At 45.3% G+C, this 16,965-nt stretch overlaps 1 protein-coding gene across 1 annotated transcript; it reads left to right on the forward strand.

Moving 5' to 3' along the window:
* The first annotated feature begins 175 nt into the window (after positions 1-175).
* cacna1fa (calcium channel, voltage-dependent, L type, alpha 1F subunit a) lies at positions 176-16,707 on the forward strand. Its single transcript, XM_084014505.1, has 45 exons — positions 176-277; positions 1,902-2,041; positions 2,116-2,261; positions 2,354-2,506; positions 2,591-2,787; positions 2,925-3,028; positions 3,114-3,256; positions 3,343-3,411; positions 3,486-3,549; positions 3,641-3,667; positions 3,757-3,917; positions 4,004-4,229; positions 4,332-4,539; positions 4,627-4,747; positions 4,859-4,931; positions 5,090-5,153; positions 5,244-5,301; positions 5,389-5,485; positions 5,601-5,730; positions 5,808-5,867; positions 5,952-6,058; positions 6,264-6,351; positions 6,464-6,571; positions 6,937-6,989; positions 7,173-7,319; positions 7,949-8,150; positions 8,246-8,404; positions 8,500-8,610; positions 8,690-8,773; positions 9,274-9,294; positions 9,394-9,522; positions 9,616-9,681; positions 9,793-9,884; positions 10,041-10,200; positions 11,673-11,800; positions 11,889-11,985; positions 12,073-12,175; positions 12,288-12,389; positions 12,528-12,652; positions 13,015-13,364; positions 13,477-13,704; positions 13,796-14,199; positions 14,599-14,711; positions 14,808-15,140; positions 15,896-16,707. The coding sequence occupies exons 1-45, from the start codon at positions 221-223 to the stop codon at positions 16,100-16,102; spliced, it is 6,015 nt and encodes a 2,004-aa protein (XP_083870631.1). The 5' UTR covers positions 176-220; the 3' UTR covers positions 16,103-16,707.
* Positions 16,708-16,965: the final 258 nt, after the last annotated feature.

Below are 16,965 nucleotides of genomic sequence, written 5' to 3' on the forward strand. Positions count from 1 at the left end.
CAGCAACCCCATCCGCATGGCAGCACTGGCCCTAGTAGAGTGGAAATATCCTTCACTGAGTCGCTGCACAGTGGTCTAGTCATGTTTATGCAGTCCTGCAAAGGATGTTTTATCATGCAGTTGTGTGTATTGTACATTCACGAGGTCTGTTTCCTTAACTGTACTCTCCAAGCCCTTTGATATTTTCATTCTGCTTGCCATCTTTGCCAACTGCGTGGCCATGGGGGTCACCAAGCCGTACCCTGACGATGACTCCAACGCTACCAATCACCAGCTGGTGAGTTTACAGCCGACTCAACTAGATGCTTTCACTCATATTAAAAGTCCACGGCGCGTTGGAGCTTGATATTCAGAAAGATAATAAAACAAGGTGCTGCTAAATGTCATGGAAGAGATGCATGGGCTGATTTAATGACCACATTATTACAAAGTGAGCAAAAAATGACATGTTATAAACAACAAAGCTCACAGAATACATCAGGATTTATCCTTCCGACATAACAAAGAAGAAATGATGTCCTGCAGGCGTTTCCAGTCTTAATCCAATAGCGTCTTCCATCATTCCCATATTTAAATAAATAGAACACACAACATGACGGACCAGCATATATCACATAATGATGATGCAGTCGCACATAGCGAGAAAATAGATACATAGAGCAGACCTTCGACAGAGAATATCACAGGAAATATGAACTTCAAACAGACGCCGCTGTTTGATCACGCAGGGCGTTCTTCATCAGATCACTGAAGTCGTGCTCCTTGGAAACTGAAAGTATAAAAAAAGTTGAGGACAGCACTTTGATCCCTTTAAGGGGATTGAATGAAGCTGTCAAGGTGAGCTATGTCTACGTGGAGTGTGTCTGAGCTTCTTTTCCGTCCCGTTTCCGAGGCTCCACTCTCAGGGAGAGCATCTCGTGTGAGGGATGAATTCTGTCTCGCGTCCTTTGAGGACGCTGATAGACAGGAAAAACAGTTTCTGACAGGTGTCAGTTGGTATTTTGAAGATGATAGTCGTGTCCTGTTGGACGGTAAAGGTGTGACCTTGTTAAGGTGACCCTGTCAGGGATCATGACTGCCTTAAACACCAGCCATATGCTTCATCTCTCCTTCTTCCCCCTTTGTCTCTCCCTTTATTTTTCCCCACAAATTAGAAACTGAAAACAAGCCTGTTGATCTTATATTGAAAACACGAGCCAATGTGACCCAAAAACAGCTTTAAATATTTGCATATATGCACGCATTGATGGAAGTTTGCAGAAGGTAAAAGCCATACAAATGTTTGAGTTAGAGTTGAGGTTGTTTTATTAAAAAGGGGGAGCAGGGACACGCACGGTTGCAGCAGGATGGATGTTAATAGATCCCTTTATTGGATTGCACAAAGGAGGTAAGCTGACAGTTTAACATACACCTCCCTTCAGTGATTCACACTTAAAATCTTTTTCCAAACACTTTAGGTTGAATGTAACTGACTTTTTTCTGTGTGAATTCCACTCGTCTCGCATTAAAAGCACATTCTGCCGAGGTGATTGCGTCAGCCGGCTGTAAAAGCCCAGTGACAGTGGTAGCAGTGATTAGAAGCATTAAGCTGAAGGTTACAGGAAAGAGATCCGCGGGCTTAAGCATGTGTTCGGCAGTGGGTTAAGAGGTTAGGAAGCCAGCGCAGTCAGCCTTTAATGATAACACGCGTGCCTTTTTTTAAAGACGCGTGGAAAAAGAAGTCAGTTAATGCCACTTATCGCTGTATGTGACAGAAGAGAAATCCGTTTCTAAATGTCTTGATTTCACTTTGACATTTTCTGCAACGCTCCTTCATACATTTCCCTCTCAAACGCACTCGCTGAAAAGGTCTTTCCAATTTTGCCAGACATTTATACGTTGCCTTTTTCATTTGTTCCCAGGAACAAGTGGAGTACGTCTTCCTCGTCATCTTCACCATCGAGACCTTCACCAAAATCCTCGCCTACGGCTTAGTCATGCACCCCAGCGCCTACATACGCAGCGGATGGAACTTGCTGGATTTCGTTATCGTCATTGTCGGGTACGCTGGTGATGCTCTGCGTCTGCAAATGTCCTGAATCACTGACGCCCTAACGTGTGTGTGTCTGTGTGCAGGTTGTTCAGTGTAATAGCAGAGGGCATGACGGACCATAAGCCCGGAGAGGCCCATCACGCTGCAGGAAAACCCGGAGGCCTGGATGTCAAAGCTCTCAGGGCGTTCAGGGTGCTGCGACCGCTCCGGCTCGTCTCCGGAGTGCCGAGTGCGTTTCATCTTTCTATCAGTTCGTCTGAATGTCTTTCTTGCCTGTTTTTCCCTCCGCTTCATCCCAAGTGTGTGTTTTGCCTTTGTCAGGTTTACAAATTGTGTTGAACTCCATCATGAAAGCCATGGTCCCCCTCCTGCACATCGGCATGCTGGTCATGTTCGTCATCATCATCTACGCCATCATCGGCTTGGAGCTCTTCATCGGCAGGATGCACAAGACGTGCTACTCCAGCGCCACAGGTCTGCACGGTCCGAAGCGGTAACTTCCATATAAAGGTGCCTATTTCACAGACGTTTGGGTTTCAGTGCTGTTCTCTGCTCCAGGTCTCATGGTGGAAGATGACCCGACACCTTGCGCGTTTGCCGGCAGCGGGCGCTTTTGCGTCGGGAACGGGAGCGACTGCAGGGGAAAGTGGGAGGGCCCCAACGGCGGCATCACAAACTTTGACAACGTTTTCTTCGCCATGCTGACAGTGTTCCAGTGCATCACCATGGAGGGTTGGACGGATGTTCTCTACTGGGTACACACACACACACACACACACACACACACACACACACACACACACACACACACACACACACACACACACACACACACTGTAACTGTAACTGTATACTCACCTGATGTCTGTGTATCTGCCTCTCCTCCGCACAGATGAACGATGCCATTGGCTTTGAGATTCCCTGGGTCTACTTCGTGTCTCTGGTCATCTTTGGATCCTTCTTCATCATCAATCTCGTATTGGGTGTGTTGAGCGGGTAGGTCGCTGCAGCATTTCCGTGGATTTGAATGTGTGTTATCAGAAACACAAAGTGAATCCCGTGCGTTTGTGTCTGGTCACAGAGAGTTCTCCAAGGAGAGAGAAAAGGCCGTGGCGCGTGGCGAGCTGCAGAAAGCTCAGGAGAGCAAGCAGATGGAGGAGGACATGATCGGCTACATGGACTGGCTCATAGAGGCCGAGGACGTGGACGAAGAAGGAAACAAACGTTAGTTTTCACACACGTTTACATCAGCAAACCGAAACTCAGTTTGTAGCTCGATGTTGACACAAAACCTCCGTTTGTCGTTGAAGGTGCTGCGATCGCAAAGAAAAAGATGATGAAGAAGTTCGGCTGGTACAAACACAGCGAGGACGGCGGAGGTACGTCGGCCGTCTCCGTCTGATACGGTGCTTCTCTCACGTGATTGTCTCTAACGGGTCGTTGTGTTTAACAGAGTCCGACTCGGATGATGATATAGCATACCTCGATGACGACAATGGCTTCTGTGCTTCTCTCATGTGAGACAGTTTAATAGCAACCCATCGTTTTGATTCATCGCTGGCGTTGATTAAGTCGATTCATGATTTGCACATTTTCTTGTTTTCTCAGGGCAAAAATGATGGCCAACAGCTTCTGGTAAGGAGAGGAAATGAAAATTCAAAAGCACTCCTTATGAATTGAGTTTGTTTTCTAACACCTTTGTACTGTTTTTGTGTTTTTTTTAGTGACCAGTTGTGCCAGCTGAATCACACGATGAGGAAAAACTGCCGTGTTGCTGTCAAGACCACCAACTTCTACTGGTTGGTGCTTCTGCTGGTGTTTCTCAACACAGTGGCCAGCGCCTCCGAGCACTACGGACAGCCGAAGTGGCTCACGGAAATGCAAGGTGAGAATCAGTCCTTTAAATGAACTAACCGAGGCTGCGCTTGGGTTCCACAGAACGTGACTCCGCGTCTCCGTTTGTCCCCTCAGAGCGAGCCAACAAGGTCCTGCTGCTGCTGTTCACCCTGGAGATGCTGATGAAGATGTACGCCTTTGGCCTGCAGATCTATTTCATGGCGCTGTTCAACCGCTTCGACTGCTTCGTGGTGTGCGGCGGCATCCTGGAGACGCTGCTCGTGGAGTTCGAGGTCATCCCGCCCATCGGCATCTCCGTGCTGCGCTGCATCCGACTGCTCAGGATTTTCAAGATGACTCGGTAGGTAGCGTCAGAGACCGGCGGTGGTAAAACAGCTGGAGCTTTTCCATCCGACCCTCAGTCTTCTAAATGCATTCAACTCCTGACTGTTGTTGCTTCCAGGCACTGGGCTGCTTTGTCCGAATTGGTCAACTCGCTGCTCAACTCCATGAAAGCTATCTGCTCCCTTCTACTCCTGCTCTTCCTCTTCCTCATCATCTTCGCCTTGCTGGGCATGCAGTTGTTCGGAGGCAAATTCAACTTTGATGAGACTCAGATGAAGAGGAGTACTTTTGACTCCTTCCCTCAGGCTCTGCTCACTTGTTTCCAGGTGAACTATATCTCCTCAGCATCTCCCCTGTTGTCACCAGCTCCTCTTAGTGTTTGTGTTGTGGTACGAACTGCTCGTCTTTTGCAGATCCTCACTGGAGAGGACTGGAACGCAGTGATGTACGACGGCATCATGGCGTACGGAGGGCCGATCTTCCCCAACATGGTGGTGTGCATTTACTTCGTCATCCTCTTCGTCTGCGGTAACTGTATCCTTTCCCCGGTGTGTGTGCGCTTACAGACGAGTCGAGGTCTCCGAATGAAATGATTGATCTTTAATTCCGGATGGAACAAATTGGATTCCTTAACTTTGTGATCAGACATCCTGCTCAATGTCTTCTTGGCTATCGCTGTGGACAACTTGGCAGGAGGCAGCGGGAAGAAACAAGTCGAGTAAGTCTGACATCAGAAGAGGTGATAGTGAGAGGTGGTAGCAGACGCGTTTGCAACTGACTCATCCTTCTATTTCCTGCTGAACTTCCACTGATCACCACATTATGGAAAATACAAAAAACAATCCCCCCCTTAGCTAAATAGTTTATATTTTCCAGGGAGAAAAAGGAAGAGGATGAAGAGTGGGATGAGGATGAAGAGAAAGAGGATGAAGATGCTGGGGTGGAGAATCTTTTTGATCTTTTCCTGCACCGTATTTCACTTCACTTCTTTTTAAAATGCCAAACAGCTGATCTTTTGTCTCGTGTGTAGAACGACGAGGACGACTGGCAGGAAAACGAGGAGCTGAGGGCCATCGAGGGGCTGGAGGGTGAGTCCGACGGACATCCGGCCCCGCAGAAACAGCAGACGTGCTGATTAAACACATAAACATTTCTTTCTCTGTATTTCCTTGTAGGAGTCGCCCCGTTAAAGCCTGAGTTCTCAGGGCCCAAAGAGAAGATCGTCCCGATCCCCGACGGAAGCTCCTTCTTCATTCTTGGAAAGAAAAACTGGTAATTTTGAGATCATGCACCACCATGCTCCCATAACAATACGTCACTCTCTATGCCTTAACACCAAGATGGCTAAAAGAATCCACTTTTCTTCTCATTCCTCGCCCGTCCTCAGTTTGCGAGTCGCCTGCCACAACCTCATCCATCACCCCTACTTCACCAACTTGATCCTCATCTTCATCATCCTCAGCAGCATTTCCCTCGCTGCCGAGGATCCCATCAAATCCCACTCATTCAGGAACATAGTAAGGGTGAAAACATCAGAGCCTCATACGGGGACGCGACCAGATTGAATGCTAATCCTAGGTTTTCTCCTCCTCAGGTGCTCGGTTATGCAGATTACGTTTTCACTTCGGTCTTCACAGTGGAGATCGTACTAAAGGTAACGGTTGCCAGTAGCAACACACGAGAGGGTGACGGTGCGGTGAGCGACATCTGACTTTTTGCTTCCTCCCTCCCTCGCTAGGTGACAGTCTACGGGGCTTTCCTGCACACCGGCTCCTTCTGCAGAAATGCTTTCAACCTCCTCGACCTGCTGGTCGTCGGCGTGTCGCTCACCTCTTTCTTTCTCCAGTGAGTCAAACACGAACTGCACACACTCGAAGTCTGACAGGAAATCAATGTGTTGTACGGTGTCGAAGCAGAGAGTGAGGGGTTACGCTGTCCCCATGTATAAAACATGCTATTTCCCAGCCAAATCTGATACATTTCTTATCTTTTATGAGCAGTTTTGTTTTCTGTCTTCTTGACTCTAAATCGTTTGCGTTATTTCTCCCAGTTCAAGTGCAATCTCCGTAGTCAAGATCCTCCGAGTGCTGCGAGTGCTCAGGCCTCTTCGAGCCATTAACCGAGCCAAGGGACTAAAGGTGAACTGCTCTTCTCTGTTTATCTTTCTGTATTCGTTATATTCTAATTGCATATTAATGAAGTATTGTTCGGTGTGTGTTGCTAACGGGTGTCTGTTGTTTTGTTTCGCAGAACGTGGTGCAGTGTGTGTTTGTGGCGATCCGCACCATCGGCAACATCCTGATTGTCACGACGCTCCTTCAGTTCATGTTTGCCTGCATCGGAGTGCAGCTCTTCAAGGTACGCTTCCACGCTGTCGGCCGCGTCATTAGGTACACTTGAGCAGTCTAATGCAATCCAATACAACCGTTCTGCCACAAAGTCCCACGTTCAATTTCATAGAAAGTCATATAGAGCTGCTGATTCCAGGGTTGGGCATCGAGGTGGTAGTTAGTGTCGGTGTCGTACTGGACTGTATTATATTCCTAGACGTATTCTGCCCCCTGGTGTTCGCACATGTGTAGGATCAAAACTGAGAAGCATCTTCTTGAAGAGGTTTTCTATTGGACTGCACTAGATTGTACAGGTGTGATCTAGTGAGTATTTTACCCCTGATTTGTCCAGCGAGTGTGTTTGATTAAAATGTCCTGTGTTTAATGTTACAGGGCAGATTCTACAGCTGCACAGATGAAGCCAAACACACTCCTGTGGAGTGCAGGTAGGTTTTGTTTTCTTCATTTCTCAACACCGGGGGGGTTTCAAAGCCTGACACCTCAGACGAAGCAAGGAAAAACTTGATCCCTTAATGATTATGTTATTTGATCCCGTAGACCCTGTTTGACATAACTTGAAAACCTCTTAACTCGCGGTCACATGTCCATAAACATCTGTTTGATTTCAGGGGAACGTTTGTGGTCTATAAAGACGGGGATATGAACCACCCCATGGTGAGAGAGAGGATTTGGGAAAACAGCGATTTCAACTTTGACAACGTGCTGATGGGCATGCTGGCGTTATTCACCGTGTCAACGTTTGAAGGCTGGCCACAGTGAGTAGTGACTCTGTTTGGAACGCAAATCATACAGCTGGCGTTGTTATTAGTAAGTCCTTCTTAAAATACATTACCAAACAGTGGATTTGTTAGGCACTATTTTGTGCTGCGGATTTATACGTGTGCTCGTGATAGTGTGGGATTTCTTCAAAATAAACGTGTTTTTAATCGTTTCCGCTCCATAACAGTAATTCTCAAACTCTTTATAGTGTTCCTGTTAACCAGTTTGTTGTGGCATTTGACATCGAAAATAGGAATATTGAATATTAATTGTGGTTAATTGTTTTTTACATTTACATTTTTTTTAATTTATTATAATATGTTTTTTTTTAAGTATGCATGAGTTATATTTTTTTTGTTAAATAACATTTTTTTTAAATTGCCATACTCCAAAGCATCCTGTTTGAGAAACACTGTATGTCACAGATGAATAAGATGTATCAGGTTTTGGCTTCACAGACAATACTTTTGAAATCATTGTTATTCTTTGTGTTTTAATGCAATTTGTAGACAATAATGAAATCACCCTCTTAACCCTTTCAGCTCTATATCATTTACCTATAACTTAAACCAACGTTTCACGCTGTGAAATGTGTCCTCACTGCTGTGTTTCTTTTGTAATAAAGGCTCCTCTATCGGTCCGTGGACGCAAACGCCATCAACCGAGGGCCCATTTACAACTACCGAGTAGAGATCTCCATCTTTTTCATCATTTACATCATCATCATCGCCTTCTTCATGATGAACATATTCGTGGGTTTCGTCATCATCACGTTCCGAGAGCAAGGAGAGGCTGAATTCAAAAACTGCGAGCTCAACAAAAATCAAGTCAGTTGGTTTTCCCAAGACATTTTGAATTAAATAATTATTCATGTGTGATAGAGTTTTCAAAGTGAGTAACGTTCATGCTCTCCTCTGTCCAGCGCCAGTGTGTGTACTACGCTCTGAAAGCTCAGCCTATAAAGATTTACATCCCTAAAAACCCGTCGCAGCTCAAATTCTGGAAAATAATCAACTCCAGCCAGTTTGAATACATCATGTTCGTGCTGATTCTGGGAAACACCCTCACGCTGGCTGTTCAGGTGCCTTTTCACACAACTGTCATGAAGTACAGGAAGAAATATCGACTTGTTCCGGTTGTGCTGTAACGTTGTGCGTCCTGTTGCTTCTCTCGCAGCATTACGAGCAGTCCAAACTATTCACCTCCGTCATGGACATCCTCAACATGATCTTCACCGTGGTTTTCACCATCGAGATGATCATCAAGCTGCTGGCTCTTCGGGCTCACGTGAGTCTCTCAGGAACGTTCGGTCGTCTACGCTCGTCCGTTTTCCGACCCTGACTTTGTTTGTTCTTTCCTTTTGCAGCACTACTTCATCGACCCGTGGAATTCATTTGACGCTTTGATTGTCGTGGGGAGCGTGTTGGATATCGCCGTCTCGGAGTTGAGCGTAAGTTTGTTGCACGAGCTGACGAAAGAACACATTTCCAACGTTCTGTGAAAAAAATAAAGTCAAACAAATCTCATAAAATTTGAGTATCATTGGTGAGAAAGCATGTAGCTGCACTCTCTTCTGTTATGTTTCTCTAAAAGCAGAATACATTTAATAAAGCTTGTTAATCAAGATCCATTCGTTACCTCTATTTGACTGTTAAGGAACTGTAACAAGCTACATGTGCTACAACATTAGCAACACCAATTGTTCAACACACACATTTTAAGAACACATTATAACATTAACCAACAGAAAGGAGCCCTTTTTCTACCATATAAAGTAGTTCTTACCGACTCACATCCTTTGGATAAAATGTATTGAAAGGTGACAATGTTTTATATGATTGAACAGAATAAATAAACGAAATAATCATACATTTAAATTAAAATATGCTTGAACCCTTCCTGCCTCTCACATGGCATCTCTACCTGTTGTGGATCACCATATGAATTCAGGGAGGAGGCGGCCACGGCGAGGTAAGAGCACAGCCTCTTTTATTTGGATTTACACTCGGAGATACCGCATGCTCAAGCATCTATATTTAGATGTTTTTGTTCTTTGTTTCTTCGTTCTAGGGTAAAGGAGAGAGCGGAAAGGTGTCCATCACATTCTTCCGTTTATTCCGAGTCTTGCGGTTGGTGAAACTTCTCAGCAAAGGAGAAGGCATCCGAACGCTCCTCTGGACGTTTGTCAAGTCGCTCCAGGTCAGCGAATATATTCACAACACAAAGTGGATCCATAACAGTATTTTATCTACTTTTTTGGTGATCGTGCCTTTGACTTTTTTCCCCGCTCAGGCCCTGCCTTATGTCGGTCTGCTCATCGCAATGATCTTTTTCATCTACGCTGTGATTGGCATGCAGGTGAGAGTCTCTCATCTCAAGTGATTGAATTAATTGACTGTTTCTGTGTGTTATTAGTCACATTGACCCTCCGGTTCAGCTGTTTGTTCCTCACTCTTCTCTCTTTTTTAGACCTTTGGGAAAGTGGCCATCGATGACGACACACATATCAACAGGAACTGCAACTTCCAGACGTTCTTCATGGCTGTTCTGGTGCTCTTCAGGTGAAGCCAGAAAAGAAGAGTTTTCAAAGTTTTTATAAAAATATAACTTGCATACATTTGCTGCCAAAAGCACAATATGTCCACAAGGTTTAAAAGCTGTTAGCGTGTACGCAGAGGTCCGAATGAAAACGCCGCCCTGTGCCTGCGTCCTCCCAGGTGTGCCACCGGAGAGCAGTGGCAGGAGATTATGCTGGCAGCTCTGCCCGGTAGACGCTGCGACCCAGAATCCGACACTGAGCCCGGCGAAGAGTTCACCTGCGGCAGCAACTTGTCCTACATCTACTTCATCAGCTTCTTCATGCTCTGTGCTTACCTGGTGAGCGACGCTGCCTTCTGTTAAATCGCTGAGCTCTCAGAGCATTTGAGGTGAAACACTTTCCCTCTTTGATTTAAACGTCATACGGCTTCCTGCCTCCAAATTGAATGTTTGTAAAAGTATTTCAGACTTGTGTTTTGCAGGTCAAATGAGCGCAGAGAGGATTGTGTTGTGTTTTTAAAAATGCGAACCCTGTCTCCTCCGATTCCCAGCTCTTCAGAGAACTCACACATCCGTGGATTTTGTTAATCCAGACAGCAGAGGCGAAAAATCCCAATTTTAAAAGGAGTGCAAACATTTTTGCTAACATCTCCGTGACCTCACGATGCTATTTTAAGAAATTAAGCAGGTTGATCATGAGACCGAGCGAGAGCAGGAGATCTCCTCTGAAGTCTTGCAAATGAAAATGGAGCCTCTTACTTCCAGTTTACTCCAGAAGTAAGAGGCAGATTACCTGCTTAAAATCATCATCAGAGCCATCTAATAATAGCATCTGATTCTAAATGGTAACTAGGATCTTAAAGGTCCAGTGTGTAGGATTTGGCGACATCTGGTGGTGAAGTTGCACACTGCAACACACTGGAACTTCTCCCCTGTGCTAAGCATGTGGACACCCTATTTAAATAGAACATAGCTGTGAAAACATGTAGGTTATTATGTTCTATTCCATTTCTGACGATGGATGCCCCTTGAATTCAAAACACTGGCTGTTTAATTGTAGTATAGACCAGTATAAACCAGCTCCACCAAGTTCCCACACACATCTAAAAAGAACATTTGCATGGAGTCTAAAAATCAGTGTGCGATTATAATATCCTAGATTCGTAAAGACCAGTTATCATCCAGTTATAACGTTTCTGCGACAAGACATTACACACTTAATGCAATACGTGTCATTTAAAATGTCAATTTCAGACCGTCTCTGACCTTCATCTCCACCTTCGGGGTCGACCGTTTTGTCCGTCTCAGCTCTTTTCTTGTTTCCTTGAAGCCAGATTTACGACCTACAGCGTCCAGGTTCATGTCCGTCAGCCTCATGTGTGTCTCACATTCCTTCATCGGCTCCCTCTCTCGTGGACAGCTGACATCCATCAGCCTGTGTGTGGTCTTTGACCTTTAGGGACCCTCCTTGGCAACTTAAACAGACCGCCCCTTGTGCTGCTGTTTTTATTTAGAGACTAACAACTAAACATTGGTGCAAAATGTTCCCATTTCCAAGAAGATTAATGTTTACTGACTCATTGATATGAATGTGCCTGAAAGCACATTCATTTAAATTGGTACAGTCTTTTAATCACAGATGTTTTTAAGGGTATGTTATAGTCATCACCCATTAATATTTGAAATAGTTTGAAAGGGTCTTCGTGTGTAAACTTTGACAATCAAAAATCAAACTTTTCTAATGATTAAATCAGTTATCAAGTCTTATAAGTATAGTATAGTGTGATGTTTCTGTGCTCCTCTCAATCCAGATTATCAACCTGTTCATTGCCGTCATCATGGATAACTTTGAATACCTGACGCGAGACTGGACTGTGCTGGGTACCCACCACCTGGACGAGTTCAAGAGGGTCTGGTCCGACTACGATCCAGAGGCCACGTAAGACTGGTTTCTCTTTTCGCCGTCCGCTCTTCTTGCTTGTTTCCTACCTCGTCAGTTAATGTCTTGTTCCCTCTTCTTCTCGCAGCGGTCGCATAAAACACATCGACGTGGTGACGATGCTGCGGAGGATCCAACCACCCCTCGGTTTTGGAAAACTGTGTCCTCATCGAGTCGCTTGCAAGGTGAGTCGACGCCCGGATCCGAGCGCCGCACGCTTGATTGCGAGGAATGGATAGAAAGTTCTGACTCCTTGTGCCTCGTCCTCTCAGAGACTGGTTGCTATGAACGTCCCGCTGCACGGCGACGGGACAGTCACCTTCAGCGCTACTCTGTTTGCTCTCGTGCGAACCTCACTCAAGATCAAGACGGAAGGTTTGACCTCATGCATTTTATATTGATAGACAGAAACTCGTGCATGCTGTGCTTGTATGAGTCCACCTCGCTCGGTGCTTCTTACAGGTTTGTTTCACTGTTTCCCCCTTAGGCCCCATCGACCAACAGAACGAAGAGCTGAAGGTGATCATTAAGAAGCTCTGGAAGCGGACCAAGCCCAAGCTCATTGATGAAGTCATACCGCCCCCTAGAGGTACGACAAGAAATTCACAAACCTGCCAGAAAAAACCTGTGAAATCGCTTCAAGTATTAAATTCAACTTTTGCCTTTAGGGACTCGCATTAATGCACATGAATACATAGACTTTGATGATTTTTTTCCTCCTCCCCAGGTGATGAGGTGACTTGTGGGAAGTTCTATGCCAGCTTCTTGATTCAGGACTATTTCAAAAAGTTCCGCAAGAGAAAGGAGAGGGAGAGGAAATCCAAAAGGAAGGACAGGGCGGCTTCTCTGCAGGTGACCTCAGGGACCAGTTTGAAGGAATTTGGGGGGGATTTATTGGAAGAAATGGAGTGTAATATTCATGATTTAGTGTCTACTCACCTTATTTGTTAGCTTAGAATGAGCCCTTCATATCTACATAGGGGGCGGTGTTTCTACCGTAGCTCTTTGACACGCTTGGAAAGGGAGGGGGTATTCAGCTCCATGCAATCTGCAACCTGGCCACTAGATGCCACTAAATCCTACACACTGCTCCTTTTGAAATCAGACTTTAAAGATCCCCTTCACACATATAAAAGCATGTGTTTTTTTCCCACGTAATAGCTCAATCCACTCCAAAAATCTGTATGCTAATGTGTATATTTGTGTGTTTTTAGCTCGGGCTGCGGACGCTGCAGGACCTGGCCCCGGAGATGCGTCTGGCGATGGCCTGTGACCTGGAGGAAGAGGAGGCCGCCGACGGAGAGATGACCGGCGATGAGATATTCGAACCCAGCGAGCCGGGAACCTCGGTGAACAACACGCGCGCCAGCACACCGATGCCGCCCCTAAACAGGCTGGTGGAGCAGATAACCATGCTCATGGAGCAGGATTCCAAGGCAGCCAGCGAAGAAGTGATCACCAAGCAGGTGACGGGTCTGCAGGAGCACCAGAGACCAGGATCAGAGCTGGCGGGAGTCAGCGTGGTAACAGAGCAGCCTGTGATGTCCGAACCCCTGCCCATCAGGTGTGTTTCTCTCATCTTGTATCATGTTTACTGCATTATATGTAAATCCACACATTGGGACTGTAGATGTCTTTTTAGAATGGCATCATGAGTTGTTTCCTCTCCTGTTCAGGGTGGAACCCGTCAGGGAGTTGTCTCCGCCTCCTCCTCCTCCTACTTCTCCTCCTGCTCCTCCTCCTGCTCCTCCTCCTACTTCTCCTCCTGCTCCGCCCCCGGAGATAGTGCAGGTTGTAGTTGAAGAACCAGTGGCTGCATCCATTGATACGACCGTTTATACAACCGCTGATGAGCAGGTTTATTGCATTGAGGCGAACGCTGCAAGTCCGGCATCAGTAGACAGGTAACAAACAAACAAAACATTGACACGTATCAATATTTTCATCAAACTCGCGAAAGAAATGCGAATATGCATATTGTGCACAATGTTCCAGGTACGTGTATCCAGAGGCCGTCTCTCCTGCACCAACCGAGTCGGGCTACAATGGACAGAGCCTGGAGAGGAATGGCAGCATCGGGGAGATACTGTACGATACTCCCGACGCCAATGGCTTCGACAGCGGCGTCTACGATGCCAACAACATGAGTGTCACTGCTAGCCCCACTCCCTACGTCACAAACGGATACAATGGGAACGGGTACGCGGCCGACGACGGCAGCGTCATTTACACCAATGGTAACGGAAGTACGCTGAACGGCAGCGGAAACGGAAGTACGCTGAACGGCAGCGGAAACGGAAGTACGCTGAACGGCAGCGGAAACGGAAGTACGTTCAATGGCTACAATGAGAATGTTTCGCAGTTCACCAGGAAACGGCTGCTTCCTCCCATACCGAAAGGTGAAAAACATACATTTACTTTTTCCTTCGTTATCAGGGGGCAATATTGGTGATTTAATTGTGTGTAATTTTAATATTTTGATATATATTAACTATGCCCCAGACTTTCATTGTGTTGGTTTGTGGTAGTTTGTAGATTTAAACCCCTAAACCAGGATATCAACTAAAATTATGAAGTCCTTGAAGAGCAATTAACACCCTGATTAAATTTGAATACACCCCTTTATATATTTTAAGATTTATATAGTACATACATTTGCCTTTTAACTACATTTTTCACAGTTAGGGTCACAGGGCCAGCTCATTCTTGCCCTGAGGCCCTCTAGTGGTCTAATCCCACGATGCTGATACTGTTACAGTATCATGGTCATCCTCACTCTGCCCTGCATCCCGTTTCAGGTCGGAAGCCATCCTTTAACTTACAGTGTCTGAGGCCGCAGAGCAGCGTGGACAACCTCCCCATCCCAGGATCCTACCGTGAGAACGCATCCCCATCCAGATCCCGACTACAGGTAAGACATGTCACACACACACACACACACACACACACACACACACACACACACACTCTAAATGTCTGTATGCCTCATCCTGCTCTCTCGTACCAGACCCAGCACAGCCTGGACTCCCGGCCCAGCAGCGTGTCCTCCATGTCATCCGCCTCCTGGATGAACTCGACGGCAGCTGGCACCACACCTCTCCCGGGAATAATCGCCCCCTCGGGACGCCGGGGCAAGCTCCTCTACACTCCCATGATCCTGGTGGACGAAGCCACCGGCAACAGCCAGCCGCTGTGGAGCGACGGCTCCGCCAGCCTCCCCGTCGGAAGCCGGTCACCCGGCTGGTACCCCGGTCAGACCAGGACCTTCACCAGCATGAGGATGCCACCGGTCAGCCAGGGCTTCTTAGACCGAGGCAGCGCAGACAGTCTGGTCGAGTCGGTGAGTTATAATATAGCAACCAGGATGTAAGATTGATGAACATATATGCTGTTTGGATTTACTTTGAGGCTCCTAGCAGTTCGATTTCATGTTATTTTCAATAAGGAAGGAGAGATTCACAATATTTCAAGTCTCCCTTAAAACAATCTCCGAAGTTTTGTTCTTAAACCAACTTTTTTTTGATGCACTTTAGGAAAGCATCTCTAAATGTCCAGTATGAGTGATTACAGCAAAACCTGTATTCCTTTTATATGGGAACCTAACTATAGTTTTTAATGAAACATCATGTAACTGGATATGCATGATCTGATAAACTGTTAACTGCAAATACTGTATTGTATTAATCCAAGGAAGGAAAATATGACATAATCGGCCTAACATTAGCACTAAAAAGACAATATTGATTTATTAAAATGCTGATATAATTTGAAGCTTATATATTGATGCCCAGATGAGACAAATTCTTAGTAATTTAATCCTTTACTTTGCTAAAATGTGCTGTAAATTCAAGTCAATTTGCCGTGACTGCACTTTTTATAATTGATTAAAGAAATAAATAATGATGCTACATTTTGCTTTTCAATTAGGGTAAGTGACTCTTTCAGCTGATAAAATGTGCATTGGTGGTGATGATAATCAGATAGACGTGCAGGTTTATGTTTGCGTGTTACAGAGAATGAATGAGTGTTTAAAGACGTAATCCCCGTCTTACATCATTTTTCCTCTGCTTTCTTTTCCTTTCTTGTTAATATCAGATCCTGATCTCCGAGGGTCTGGGTGTCTACGCCAGGGACTCGAAGTTTGTGAACTTTGCAAAGCGGGAGATCGCTGAAGCCTGTCACATGAGTATGGACGACATGGAGAGCGCGGCCGCTGACCTCATCGCTCGCGGAGCCAGTCAGTCCATTTCTCGCTTTGAGGAGGAGCTGGCCGATGAAATGAACTGCGTGATTTCTTACTGAGATCAGCAAAACTCAAAGAACTGTGAGAGAAAGTGAGTTGTGAAGTTTGTGGAGAGAGAAAAACGAAAAAAGTGTGTTTAAATTTGGTCTGGAGGGGGAAAAAAGTGGACGAGTGTAAGAAGGAGGTGATAAAAAATGTGTCAACTTAAGGTAATATGGTGTGCTGGTAAGAAGTATTTTTATTTTTAAATGCCAAAACACACACACACACACATAATCACACACACACACACACTGATTTTCAACCCCCATGTCAGTATGTGGCAGGACTCAACAACTATTCCTATGAACACTTTGACTGCAGTGTTTTGCAAAAGTCTGCTGAACGTGACGGAAAATGTGGCTCTAAGCATTATTATGACATTTATTTTTTTTTGCATTGTATTCTCATTTTGTACTGTACTTGAATTGTCCTCATGTTACACTCATAAATAAACTATAAAAATAGAAGATATTAAACGAGTAGATCAATAAAATATTACACAAATAATGGATATGTGAGTGTCCGACAGCATTCACTATTTTAGAGATATATTTAAATATACTCGATATTGAATATCCTCTAATGAAAACTCAAAAGTTTGAGATTTTTGTGACCATGAATAAAGCAATACGTTTTCTCAAATGTAAGTTTTATGTTATTTTTTTGTTTCAGGTATTATTCCTTGTGCAGTAATAACACTGTAGCTGTGCTATTATTAGGTTGAAACCCACAACAAAAATACAAAAGACTGACTTACATAATGAGCCATTAATGGACCGGCAGATGGACAACATCTGGGTTTCACTTCCCCCCTTTAGGTAAAAAAAGAAGCATGCCAAACAGCCATCCATGTGTCTGTTGTTGATCTTTATAGTGCATT

Source organism: Eutrigla gurnardus (genome assembly GCF_963514095.1).
Source record: "Eutrigla gurnardus genome assembly, chromosome: 8".
Taxonomy (NCBI): domain Eukaryota; kingdom Metazoa; phylum Chordata; class Actinopteri; order Perciformes; family Triglidae; genus Eutrigla; species Eutrigla gurnardus.